The sequence below is a fragment of the Schistocerca nitens genome, chromosome 11, assembly GCF_023898315.1.
Source record: "Schistocerca nitens isolate TAMUIC-IGC-003100 chromosome 11, iqSchNite1.1, whole genome shotgun sequence".
Taxonomy (NCBI): Eukaryota; Metazoa; Arthropoda; class Insecta; order Orthoptera; family Acrididae; genus Schistocerca; species Schistocerca nitens.
The window spans coordinates 23,755,198-23,769,950 of NC_064624.1; the positions used below are offsets into that span (position 1 = coordinate 23,755,198).

Consider the following 14,753-nt stretch of genomic DNA (forward strand, 5'->3'; position numbering starts at 1 on the left):
ATGAATATAGTGGTGAACACCTCTCTCAATGTGGTGCCACAGTGGTGCTCAGGTAACGCACAAGCTTGTAGTGGTTTACGGGCCACCATCAAGAAGAAACACAAGTAGCTGGTGCCACTTTCAGTAAGGCTGTGAAGACGTAACTGGTGAATCCTCATTCTCTTTGTTTCTCCTTCATCGTGGTGTGTTCCTGAAGGCTGTCCCATTCGTTAGACACATTACAGGTGACAAGGTAATGCATAATTGGCAGCTCCAGGTCAATGGGTAGGGTTCTCATGTACCCTCTGATACAGGTCAGGCCCAGAAGGGTGAGTGACTGAGCTGTTACCTTCCCAATTGCCAATTGGTCCCTTTGTCAGGAGTTTGGGGGGTGTGACCTGAGGTGCGAATAATCATTTACGGTGGGTGAATCCCCCTCTGAGGGGGTTCCCGGTTGGAAAGAGCATGCCATTGGAGATGTTGGCAATCATGGGGGATTCTTTTGCAATGTATCAATCACCATCTTAGCGTGTGTTTACTAAACATAAACAAAATGAGGCTATAGATTTGAAGGCCCTCCCAAATGCACCTTGGTTCCTCATGGTGTCACATACTGAAGAGGGTCATTTCTTTGCGACAGCTAATGCATGCCTTATTCTGGAAGGTGTTGCAGTTGGAGGCTCTGTGAAATTTTTCTCATTTATGATAAAGATGGATGCAAACTTAATGCCCACATGCACTCAAAAAAAAAAAAAATAGTTCAAATGTCTCTGAGCACTATGGGACTTAACATCTATGGTCATCAGTCCCCTAGAACTTAAAACTACTTAAACATAACTAACCTAAGGGCAGCACACAACACCCAGTCATCACGAGGCAGAGAAAATCCCTGACCCCGCCGGGAATCGAACCCGGGCGCAGGAAGCGAGAACGCTACTGCACGACCATGAGCTGCGGACCCACATGCACTCATTTTCTACCATTTGCTCGAGTAGTTTTTGCCTCAAAGATTAAGGGAGGCTGTGAAGTAATCACAGTCCAACCATTCATTCCAAACCAGATGCGTTCGTACAAGTGTCAACATTATAATAAATCGTGTATCCAGTCAAAACATGGACAAGTGTGTTACTTTTGGCAGAGATGCTCACGAGGGCAGCTGTTCGCCTTCTCTCTGCTGTATCAATTGTAATCCCACGAATGTCCCAAGTGTCTTAATGAGCTAGCACACAGGAGATCTGAGTGAAGGCCATCAAACCCCACCCTGTCACTTGAAATTGTTAGCTAGCTAAAATCCGTGCATTTTACCATCTGGCATTTACAGTACCATTTTTGCTATGCCGTGCGTAACAGAGGATATGCCCACCAAGACTTCCAACTTCAAGTCAGTGTTGCAGTAGTGAAATCACACAGGTCACAATAGCATCCCTGTCTCCTACTACAGCTACGTAACAAGCAATCAGATCTTTACATTTGGTGGCGGAATCATGTGCTACACAACTGTCAGGCTGAAAGGACAAAAGCAATACTCCTGCAAAGACTTTCTACAGCTAAAAACATACTCTTCATCCGTCAACTAGAAAGTTCTAAGAACTCTAACAAAAACAAATGGTCTTCTCCTTCCCTGACTTGGAGATCCACTTTAGTGGTGTTGGCATATGTACCCTTACCTGGCTGACCTCCATTTTGCTGGTGCCCACTGCCTACCGATTTTCTGCCGTGGAATTCAGACTGACCCAGGGAGAGTGCCAATATGTTTGTAGATCTCATGGAACAGGATTCTCCAGCCTCTTCCCCCTGTAACAGTGGATTTTTGAAGGCTGGCACTCAGCAGCCACCAAGGTGACTAATATTCATTTGTTCCCTCTTCCCCAATCCCCATTATGACTTCTCCAATGGAAAATTCATGGCATTAGATCCCAGGAGGGATTGCAGCTGCTCTTGGAATTGCAGTGTCCGCTTGTTTTCTGTTTCCAAGAAAAAAAATTATCCTCACAACCCATTTGACGTTTCATGTTTCTTTCTGGTGCTCTGTGACCTTTAGCTCCAAGGACAGCATTCCACCTCATGTGGGAGCCATGCTGGCCATCCATCTCATTTAACATGCGACTGCTAGCTGTTGCAATCAGCATTGCCCTTCCTCATTTCACCTTTTCTCTTTGCAACATCTACACCTCTCCATCATTTGCTGTTACCAAGTCAGACTTACTCTAGCTCATTGGTCAGTTCCCTCACTCCTTTTTGCTGCTTGGCAACTTCACTGCCCACCATCTGCTTTGGGGCTCTTAGAGAACCTGTCCAAGAGGTTCCCTCTTAGCTGACCTTCCGAATCATCTCTTACCACTAGAGCACCCACGTTCCTTTCAGATTCCATGCACATTTCTTACCATTTGGACTTCTCATTCTGCACTGTCCAGCTCACCTGTCATCTTTGAAATGTGTGTTCTTATAGGACAATTATCCAAGGATTTCCACCCAATAATCCCCAAACAGCTTTTAGAGTTTAGCCAAGAGAAAAAATCCATTAATAAGTTAACTTGGCAATACAACTTAAGATCATTTATAAAAACCTTTAAGAATGATGACAGTTGGCACCATAAATACGGAAAACATTAAGAGCAGCAATAAACTAAAAAACATTAATAATAATAATGGCAACTTGGCACCATAAAATAAGAGAAATTTATTCTGCAAGAACAAATTACAATGGTGCTTTAAAAGATTTTACACCACAGACCAAGATCCAATAATAAGTTAACTTGGCATTACAATTTAAAATCATTTATATGAAAGAAGTTTGAGAAAGATAATGGCACTTGGCATCATAAAATAAAAGAAGCGCAACACACAACCAATAAATATAATAACAAAATAATAATTTGATACAACCAAAGGGCAAGGGCAACTCCCAACACAATCACAGATGACCGAGCTCTCACACTTCAGAGCCTTCCCACTAGAAACGGTCCCCGAAATAAATGCTGAGAGCTCCCCGACATGCCTCCCACAACTGCCCATCACTTATGTTTTGTAACACACGACAGATAATATCAACACAAGATAAAATTTAAAAATGGAATAACAATATAACATCCCGACAGCACATCATAACCACAGCACCGTTAACTCAGGCGCTCTTAACAGGTGCCAGAAGCCAACACACACAAATCTTAATAAGCAAAACAATAAAAGCCAAGCACACATGAATAGTCAAACCACAGTCTTAGAAGTGCCTTAACAACACCAAACGCGACCATTCCACCAAGTTAATAATAACACAGTAAGATAAAAATACGGAACATACCACTAAATGCTGTGACACAAACCAAATTGACGAGATCGTGTTGTTCAGGTCCCAGAAGACCATATATACTAAGCGGAAGTAATTCACTATGTGTATACTGTCCAAAACCGCCTTCCTTAGGCAGACTTTACCTAACATGTCAAATGCCAAATATACCATACATGAATGCAACTCCGGGCAGGCAACAGGATCCACCTACATGAATTCCTTCAAAAAGGAACATACAGGCACCACCAAAGGTTACGCTGAGCAGACCGCGTGGGTAACGACCCACTCAGCGGTATAAACAAAAGATACTCCAGTTGAGTAAATAAATTAGTACCAATGAATAACGTGATGTGCCACACACACACAGCATAAACTTCCAATAACGCCGTCCCACATCAGAATGAAGTTCAGAAACCGCAGCTGGAGCTTCCAGCAGAAAATCTGACGAGCCAACCGAGCTCACACCCTAACCTGGCAGACGACTCCAAAATTTAGCAACTGGTTGTCTCCGGGCCAGAGTATCACAGGACCCCACCGGACCTCCACATCGGACAGGCAGGCAGAACAAGTACCCCGACGCCAATTAATCACCACCGCATGGCCAGCACAGCGGCGAGTTGATCCGCCCCAGACCACTCTGCTCATATTGCGAGGTACAACCACCTTAGCGCTAGTCACCAGCAGGTCAGGCAGAGCGAACTTCATGTTCCGTGCAATATCCAGAAACCGACTACCCTCTCACTTTCCGCCAGCCACCACGAACACACGCCAGTGACGTAATAGCAAATCACCACCGGAGCCCCACCCACACTAGAACAGCGAACTATAATCGATTATAGCGCGTGCTCTAAACAAGATCACATGATAGCGGTGCGCACTGTATCAACCTGGAATGACCCATTCCCTCTGACACATACTCAAGTGATCACTTCCTGTGTGCTATCCATGCGCCGACTCCTACCCCACCTGAGTGCAAATCCAATTGGCAAATTTCTACATCTACATTATACTCCGCAAGCCACCCAACGGTGTGTGGCGGTGGGCACTTTACGTGCCACCGTCATTACCTCCCTTTCCTGTTCCACTCACGTATGGTTCGCAGGAAGGACTGCGGGTAAAGCCTCCGTGCGCACTCGAATCTCTCAAATTTTACATTCGTGATTTCCTCGGGAGGTATAAGTAGGGGGAAGCAATAATATATTCGATACCTCATCCTGAAACGCACCCTCTCGAAACCTGGACAGCAAGCTACACCGTGATGCAGAGCGCCTCTCTTGCAGAGTCTGCCACTTGATTTTGCTAAACATCTCCGTAACACTATCATGCTTACCAAATAACCCTGTGATGAAACGCGCCGCTCTTCTTTGGATGTTCTCTATCTCCTCTGTCAACCTGACCTGGTACGGATCCCACACTGATGAGCAATACTCGAGTATAGGTTGAACGAGTGTTTTGTAAGCCACCTCCACCTCCTTTGTTTATTTTATTCATTTATTTATTTATTTATTTATTGTTCTGTGGGACCAAATTAAGGAGAAATCTCCATGGTCATGGAACGAGTCAATACATGAAATTATAACACGATATTAGAAACAGATAAAATGAAATATAGAAAAAAAAACATATTCAGGTGACAAGTCATAAGTTTAAATGAAGACAATCAACAATGTAACACTGGAATTTGCTTAATTTTTTAGGTCTTCCAGGAGCTCCTCGACAGAATAGAAGGAGTGAGCCATGAGGAAACTCTTCAGTTTAGACTTAAAAGAGTTTGGGCTACTGCTAAGATTTTTGAGTTCTTGTGGTAGCTTATTGAAAATGGATGCAGCAGAATACTGCACTCCTTTCTGCACAAGAGTCAAGGAAGTGCATTCTACATGCAGATTTGATTTCTGCCTAGTATTAACTGAGTGAAAGCTGCTAACTCTTGGGAATAGACTAATATTGCTAACAACAAACGACATTAAAGAAAATATATACTGTGAGGGAAATGTCAGAATTCCCAGATTTTTGAATAGGGGTCGACAAGAGGTTCTCGAACTTACACCACATATAGCTCAAACAGCCCGTTTTTGAGCCAAAAATACCCTTTTTGAATCAGAAGAATTACCCCAAAAAATAATACCATACGACATAAGCGTATGAAAATATGCGAAGTAGACTACTTTTCGTGTTAAAGTGTCACTTATTTCAGATACTGTTCTAATGGTAAATAAAGCAGCATTTAGCTTCTGTACAAGATCCTGGACATGGGCTTTCCACAACAGCTTACTATCTATCCGAACGCCTAGGAATTTGAACTGTTCAGTCTCGCTTATAATATGTGTGGTGTCACCGCTAGACACCACACTTGCTAGGTGGTAACTTAAATCGGCCGCGGTCCTGTAGTACATGTCGGACCCGCGTGTCGCCACTGTGTGATCGCAAACCTAGCGCCACCACATGGCAGGTCACAAGACACGGACTAGACCTCGCCCCAGTTGTACGGACGACATTGCTTGCGACTAGACATACGAAGCCTTCCTCTCATTTGCCGAGAGACAGATAGAATAGCCTTCAGCTTAGTCCATAGCTACGACCTAGCAAGGCGCCATTAGACTTACAGTGATTGTAATTAAAGTCTCCTTTGTGTGATGTACCACAACACCAGATTAAAGTTAAGTATATTATTCCAGCTACGTACTTTTCTTCAACGCCTTAATTACTTATCCTGTTCCAGTACTTCTCGCCCGTCTGCGTTAGTTTAGCATGCACCTAGCCACTTCGATCTACAAGGTGTTGGCCCCGCTGCCGACACATCAATATGCCCATTCTGTCTGATCAAAACATCGGTTCTTGTTGAATTGTGAGTTAGAAACTGTAAAAACTGAGTCTTACTGTGATTTAGCATCAAATTATTTTCCACAAGCCACGAACTTATTTCATGAACTAAATTATTTGTTACTGTTTCAATATTACACACAAGATCCTTCACTATCAAGCTGGTGTCATCAGCAAACAGAAATATTTTTGAATCACCTGTAATACTAGAAGGCATATCATTTATATAAATAAGAAACAGCAGTGGCCCCAGCACCGACCCTTGGGGAACGCCCCACTTAACAGTGCCCCATTGGGACTGAACATCACTACCACTCTCAATATTGCGGAGAATTACCCTCTGCTTTCTGTTCTTAAAGTAAGAGGCGAACCAATTGTAAGCTACTCCCCTTACTCCATAATGGTCCAACTTCTGCAGTAATATTTTGTGGTCAACACAGTCAAAAGCCTTCGTTAAATCAAAGAAAACACCTAGCGTTCGCAACCTTTTATTTAATCCGTCGAAAACCTCACAGAGAAAAGAGAATATAGCATTTTCAGTTGTTAAACCATTTCTAAAACCAAACTGAACATTTGACAGCAAATTATGTGAATTTAAATGCTCCAGTAACCCTGTATATACAACCTTCTCGATAACTTTAGCAAACACCGATGGCATAGAAATAGGTCTAAAATTGTCAACATTATCAATGTCTCCCTTTTTATAAAGTGGCTTCACTACCGAGTATTTTAATCGATCAGGAAACCGACCACTCCTAAAGGAAAAGTTACAGATATGGCTAAGTACTGGGCTAACATACATAGAACAATACTTCAGTATTCTGCTAGATACCCCATCATATCCATGAGAGTTCTTGGTCTTTAGTGATTTAATTATTAACTCAATCTCCCTCTTGTCAGTATCATGGAGGAGCATTTCAGGTAACAGTCTCGGAACACTTTTTTCTAAGAGCGCTATATGATTCCCGGTTGGAATTAGGTTTCTATTTAGTTCACCTGCTATATTCAGAAAGTGATTATTAAATACTGTACATATATGCGACTTATCAGTAACACGGACATTCCCACTACGCACTGATTCTATATCCTCGACCTGTCTCTGCAGACCAGCAACTTCCTTTACGACTGACCATATGGTTTTAATTTTATCCTGAGACTTAGCTATTCTATCTGCATACCACATACTTTTTGCCTTCCTAATAACATTTTTAAGCACCTTACAATACTGTTTGTAGTGGGCTGCTGCATTTAGATTTTGACTGTTTCTAACGTTTTGATATAATTGCCACTTTGTTCTACAAGATATTCTTATCCCTCTAGTCAGCCACCCAGGCTGCCTGTTTGTGCTAGTACCCTGTTTTAAACGTTGTAACGGAAAGCAACTTTCAAAGAGCATGAGAAAAGTCTTGAGAAAAGCATTATATTTATCGTTTACTGTCTCAGTGCTATAAACATCTTGCCACTCTTGTTCCTTTATAAGGTTTACAAAGGTCTCTACAGCAACCGGATCAGCTTTCCTGAACAGCTGATGACTATATTTAACACGTGTTGCAGCATAAAAATCTTTTAAAGTTAAAATTTGCGCATCATGATCTGAAAGGCCATTCACCTTTTTTCTAACAGAATGCCCTTCTAGTAATGAGGAATGAACAAAAATGTTGTCTATGGTTGTTCTACTGTTCCCTTGCACTCTCGTTGGAAAGAATACGGTTTGCATAAGATTATATGAATTAAAGAGGTCTACCAGCATCCTCTTCCTTGCACAATCACTTATACAATTAATATTGAAGTCACCACATATAACTAACTTTTTGTATTTCCTATAAAGTGAACCAAGAACCTCCTCTAGCTTTAGCAAAAATGCTGTGAAATCGGAGTCTGGGGATCTATAAATGACAACAGTTACAAGTTTAACTCCGTTAAATTTAACCACACCTGCACAACATTCAAACACCTTTTCAGTGCAGTACTTTGAAACATCAATTGACTCAAATGCGATGCCATTTTTCACATACATCCCCCACACCGCAAAGAGCTCCTCAATTTTCCACTCGATGGAAGATTAGAACCAACGACCTTTCGTTCCGCAGCTGCTCACGTTACCATGAGACCACGACTACATTTTCTAAGGACTCTCCCAATGAATCTCAACCTGGCACCCGCCTTACCAACAATTAATTTTATATGATCATTCCACTTCAAATCGTTCCGTACACATACCCCCAGACATTGTACAGAAGTAACTGCTACCAGTGTTTGTTCCACCATCATACAATCATACAATAAAGGATCCTTCTTTCTATGTATTCGCAATACATTATGTGTGTCTGTTAGGGGTCAGTTGCCACGCCCTGCACCATGTGCCTATCTGCTGCAGATCTTCCTGCATTTCGCTGCAATTTTCTAATGCTGCAACTTCTCTGTATACTAAAGCATCATCTGCATGGAACTTCAGACACTACTAGGTCATTTATATATATTGTGAAGTGCAATGGTCCCATAACACTCCCCTGTGGCACGCCACAGGCTACTTTGTCTGTAGACGTCTCTCCATTGAGAACAACATGCTGTGTTCTGTTTGCTAAAAACTCTTCAATCCAGCGACACAGCTGGTCTGATATTCCGTAGGCTCTTACTTTATCAGGCGACAATGCGGAACTGTATCGAACGCCTTCCGGAAGTCAAGGAAAATGGCATCTACCTGGGAGCCTGTATCTAATATTTTCTGGGTCTCATGAACAAATAAAGCGAGTTGGGTCTCACACGATCGCTGTTTCCGGAATCCATGTTGATTCCTACAGAGTAGATTCTGGGTTTCCAAAAATGACATGATACACGAGCAAAAACATGTTCTAAAATTCTACAAGAGATCGACGTCAGAGATATAGGCCTATAGGTTTGCGCTTCTGCTCGACGACCCTTCTTGAAAACTGGGGCTACCTGTGCTCTTTTCCAATCATTTGGAACCTTCCATTCCTCTGGAGACTTGCTGTACAGGGCTGTTAGAAGGGGGGCAAGTTCTTTCATGTACTCTGTGTAGAATCGAATTGGTATCCTGTCAGGTCCAGTGGACTTTCCTCTGTAGAGTGATTTCAGTTGCTTTTCTATTCCTTGGACACTTATTTCGATGTCAGCTATACTTTCGTTCGTGCGAGGATTTAGAGAAGGAACTGCAGTGCGGTCTTTGTCTGTGAAACAGCTTTGGAGAAAGGTGTTTAGTATTTCAGCTTTACGTGTGTCATCCTCTGTTTCAATGCCATCATCATCCCAGAGTGTCAGGATATGCTTTTTCGATACACTTACTGATTTAACGTAAGACCAGAACTTCCTAGGGTTTTCTGTCAAATCGGTACATAGAATTTTACTTTCGAATTCACTGAACACTTCACGCATAGCCCTCCTTACGCTAACTTTGACATCCTAAGGCCGACTGGAGGCTATACCCCTCCCTCACGACCTTCACACAGCTGTGAAGACCACGTAAAGTATCTTCCAAATGTTATCCTTACCGCCGAAGAATGTTCCATACCGTGCACTTCAAGTTTACTGTAGTGTGTCTTGGTCCCTGGTGGACTGAGGCATGCAGCGATATGATTCGCTTGGGGAGATACGCTCTCCACATTTTGAACCATCGTCCTGATACATCTGCTGGAGGGCTGGTATCTGTAGTCCGTACATGTGGGGCTTTATAAGCTGTCTGCCCCATTTACTAGAGGAAGTTTTGAAAGATAAAGTGGTCTCAAGGTTTATATGGTTTGACTTGTCACACACATTTATCCACGAAAACGGGTTGCCTGAATGCTCGTCCTGGGTATCATTGTCTTTGCTATCCCAAGCAACCATATTATGGAATCACCCAACAGGCGTCTCAGCTCCCTTTTCGCCAAGGATTTTACACTCTGTTACAGTTCCACACAAACGTGTCTCCTTGTGTGACGTCTTCAGCGTCGTTCCTATCTTCTTTTCTCGTGAAGCATGGACAGTGGCTTTCACTTTTCCACTGCCAAAACCTTTTGTATGAATATTTGGATGTGTAATGAGTTTCTTACACCATCATTACATCTTGCACCTTTCGTTCTTCCATTCATTGAAACTAGAAAATTCCTGTTGCTAATATCTGATAGGAAACTTACTTGGTCCTCCCATGTATTCTTACCTGGCTGTACATGGTACCCAGTTCCTCAGTGTCCTACATCTCCTAAGTGGTACTTCCAGGGGAGCGGATCAGACCACCCTCCTCCATTTTTTTAAAATCCCATGTCCATTCATAAGTAGACTGTGGGTGTTTAGTTCATTCCTCTGCACTTCTGTTCATCATTTGCTGTCTTAACACACTCCACCATCATGGAATATGTTTCACCACTGGTGGCTTTGACACGAGCCCGGTTGAGAGTCTATGCAGAAGATGCTGAACAACTAGTCATACTGGCATGATGTCCTCCTCAGTGGATAGGCATGCCGTTTCTCTATGGCGACTGACCACTCATCTTATTCCCTCTTATTCCATGACTCCCTTGCCTTCTAGTATGGGTCATGCCATTCATCTCAGTTACCTCGTTGAGTTCACTTTTGGCTTCTGCTTTGCAGCTTAATTTCACAGTACCTGCCACATTCCTGATGGTTGTGAACCCTTCGCCACCTTGGCTTCATGTAGCAGCCCATATTCATTGTAGACGTCATTTTCTTCACTTTTGTAAGCAAGACTCACTATAGGAAAAAATGCATAAATAATATGGACTAATCTGTCGTCGAGGTACAAAATTCTTTACAATATTACACTCTACACGAATTGTACTGATTGGCAGTTGATTCACCAGTTGATAACTCAAAAATTTTATCAGTATTATGTACCATCACTTGTCCCTCTGAGAAACCTAATAGCCATCCTATTAAATATTTGTGACAGAAGTCCGCAATGTGTTTTGTTTCTATCTTTGATTTAAACATATTAACGTTTGCTTTCACCTCATACCTCAAATCCCTTAACAAAACGTTTCAAGTATACATATGAATTGTCAGTGTTGCAAGCGCCAAGAGGCATTGACACAACTTCCCAATTCTGTAGATGCAATTTATTATTAATTCAGTGACGTTAGCTATGCTTTCGTATGTTTCCAGCCAGTCAGTGCTGTACATCGCTACCCCCTGCACATATATTGGAGGAAAGTAGTTTGCTTTCAATTTAAACCAATTAGGATTAGAGTGAACATAATTTCATCGCAGATTCAAATGACGTGGAGACTTGTTTTTATGCAATTTTCAGGAAAAGTATCATGCAGAAATATCCTCAGAGGTATGAACTGAAGTCATGATAGCGTCGAACATTGTACATCAGCTGGTTCCTATTGGTGAAGTGACAATACAGTTCTTCAGGTGGCCTTAAATCACCAAGAGCTCCATACCCCAAACAACATCTAAATTGACAGTTCCATGTTTCTTGGATTTCCACATTGTCTTAGGCAATGTATCCTTTATAAACATGCTGTAAAATCTCGTGATTTTAAGTTTGCTGACGAGTTTAACCAGATCTGTGTTATTAATCCTTTTTTCCAGTATCATTTCTGTGGGCCTTCATGTACAACCGAAGCCATGTAAATATAGGCCTTTACCTACAGCAATGGCCTCCATGGTCATACTATGACTTTCAGCTGCTTGTAATTACTTTTCGCTTTTTCGGGCGTTCTGTACTGCTTGAATTATATCAGCTCTCCTAGCTAATGAAACCGGTAGCTGACAGCCCAGCAAATGGAGGTATGAGAAACAGAATTATTCCACCAGATGTCTTTGATATTTGTAGGAATGTGGGCGTTTTAACACATCATTTCCTTCCTTCTTTCTGCCTAATGGCACCTTTTGCAGCGGTCACCAATTTTTAAATATCCCATAGGTTTTTCTTCTTCTTTAGTATACAGTGCACTGAATTCAGTAATGCTTGAAGGTTAGTCCAGTACCCAATTTAAGTTCGAGCAAACATTGCCTTATCAACCATATATTCAGAAATAGCTTGTGCTGCATGAATATCTGTTCCTTGACATACCTGTGTAGCCTTATCAATGAATATTTGCTCTGCAATACAGTGATCTTTGTAGTGTAGGCAATGATGTGCACTTTGTATACATTGTCCAATGCATTAAAGCCCTTATCACCATAAGCTAGGTGCTATTTTAGTTTTGTTCCAGCTCCACAGAAATTGTATCCAGAGATACACACTTGTGATGGCAGATTCTCGAGAATACCACCTCCAACTTTGTTGATACGTTTCGTAGCACTCATGTCACACTACTGCATGGTTTCAGCTTTGCTTTTCGAATTACATAGCAAATTGTGGGTGTTCACTCAGCTGTTGAGCTTTGATGAGAAACTAAGCCATTTCATCAATGCCCTGTTCCTTTGACATCATATGACCTGCTCTGTGAGGAACATAATGGGTTCAAAGCTTTCCTGTAATTCAGGGCTTCACAACATACATGCTCGCGGAGCAAGCTGTGAGCAGCAAGGCGCGAGCACCGAGCAGCGCGAGCACGCTACCCCCACTACCGGACCAGAGCGGAGAGTGGGGAGAGTCACGTGGGGCACACAACGGCTGCCGCCGGTCAATGTAAATCCGCGGCCACCCGCAGGGATATCACTCACGAATTATTACTGCGACAAATGAAACAAATAAAGGAGAATGTACACGTGCCACATAATTTTACTTAGTGTATGCATCTACATTCGTATTAATTTGTGAACTGTTACACAATAAAAGGTGTCACTGAAGTGTGGGATTCTCGGTTACCTTGTACTTTTTGCCCTTTACAATTGCATCTATGTTCGAAGTAATGTTCTTGCGCATTGTAGGCGCAGCGAACAGTTTAAATTTCGATCAGACAATGCGTTTCTCAGGCGCGTCTTGTTACATTTCATTGCAGAGAACAGTTGTTCACAAACATACGTGGAACCGAACACTGATATTATTGTAGCCGCCAGTTTGTGCAAACGAGGAAACCTATCCTGAGGGAAGTGTCTGTAGAATTCCAAAATGTTTTTCTTGTTCTGAAATTTGTCTCTGTATTCTCTGTCACACTGCAGGTCAATAATTTCTAGTTGCAGCTCAGGACGAATCTCTTCAATATTCGCTGAATATGGAGAGGAGAACAGATCAAAATCACTGTCTAGTGCTGTCAGATCTTGAAAGCGTTGATCAAATTCTTCCTTATAGGCAACTAAACTATGTGAATAACGTTCACAATCTTTGTGAACATCTTGCATGGATGATAATTTAGGAAAATGAGCTAGATTTCCTGTTTCCAGCTGACTCACCCAAAGTGTAAATTTCATTTTAAAAGCTCGTATTCGATCTATGAAATGAGTAATTAGCAGATCTTTACCTTGTAGTGAAATGTTCAAAGCATTCAGATGGCTAGTTAAATCTGCTAAGAACGCGAGATCACAGTTCCATGAAGGCTCTTTCAATTCAGGAACACACATATTATTTATTTCCATGAACATATTTATCTCATCTATTAGGGGAAAAAAATGGATTTAATAATTCGCCACGACTAACTCAGCGGACCTCGCTGTAATAAGGCAGGCTACCATACTGGCTTTCTACATCCTCAAGAAAGCTTTTAAATTGCCTGTGTTGTAGCCCATGCTTCCTTATATAATTGGTTGTACGAACAACAACACTCATCACATTTTTTAGAGTGATACTCTTTGCACATAAGTTTTCCTGGTGGATCACACACTGAACGCCCCTTATTTTATTCGGCACGGCCAGTTTTTGCATTTTCTCCTTCAACAGCGCAACGAAACCTGATTTGTTCCCTGTCATCGCTGGTGCACCGTCTGTAGACACTGAAACTATAGAATTTCACGACAATCCTATATTTTCAACACTTTCTTCAACACTACTTAAAATATCACCTCCTACTACATCGAGGAGCTCCTCCCTCACCTGAAGATCTCTATTAACACCTCTAATAAATATGGCAAGCTGCGCTGTTCCAGTGATATCAACACTTTCGTCCAGAGCTAGAGAGTACGCCATAAAATCTTTACAGATATTTGCAAGATGGCTATGGACATCGTCTGCCATGTCCTGTATGCGACGCATAATGGTCATGTTAGATAATGGCACAATCCGAAACTGTTCAACTTGAGATGGACACAAATGTTCCGCTGCAACTACCAAACATTCTTTTATTAAATCGCCATCAGTGAAGGGGCGCAGGGATTTTGCTTAAAGCAAAGCAATTTTGTAGCTCACTCTGAGAGCTGCCTCAGTTGTTTTTTCTTCGTCGTCCAGATCTTCTTCGGATAGCTTCCTTTTAAGTTTAATAACTTCCCGTGCACAATCTGGTCCATCACATTTTCCTCTTCCGTAGTCTTTCGCGTGGTACAACATATAATGTCGCTGCAAATTAAATTTCCTAAAAGAATTCAGCGTTTTGTGACATGCTAAACATTTTGCAACACCATCATTTTCTGTAAACAGATACAATTCCTCCCAGTGGGGGTTCAACTGCGAAAGCATGGTTGGGGTTACACAACGGCGACTTGACATGATTCTTAACCAGCGAAGTGACTGTTAGAGCTGATCGTAGTACTTTAAACGTTAACAGTCGGCGCGAATTCAATAGGCACGCTGCGGCCCTATTCAAACGTGCGCGCGCATTTCCCC

At 42.1% G+C, this 14,753-nt stretch overlaps 1 protein-coding gene across 4 annotated transcripts in view; it reads right to left on the reverse strand.

The window, feature by feature from the left end:
• Positions 1–14,753, reverse strand: part of LOC126213566 (zinc finger protein 99-like) — a 599,001-nt gene that overhangs the window by 538,308 nt on the left and 45,940 nt on the right. The window contains exon 6 of one of the 4 annotated variants that reach the window (XM_049941413.1): positions 1,647–1,773. The exons of the other annotated variants lie outside the window; for them this stretch is intronic. Coding sequence (XP_049797370.1) covers positions 1,647–1,773 — 127 coding nt within the window. The remainder of the gene's footprint in view (positions 1–1,646; positions 1,774–14,753) is intronic. 4 annotated transcript variants of the gene reach the window in all.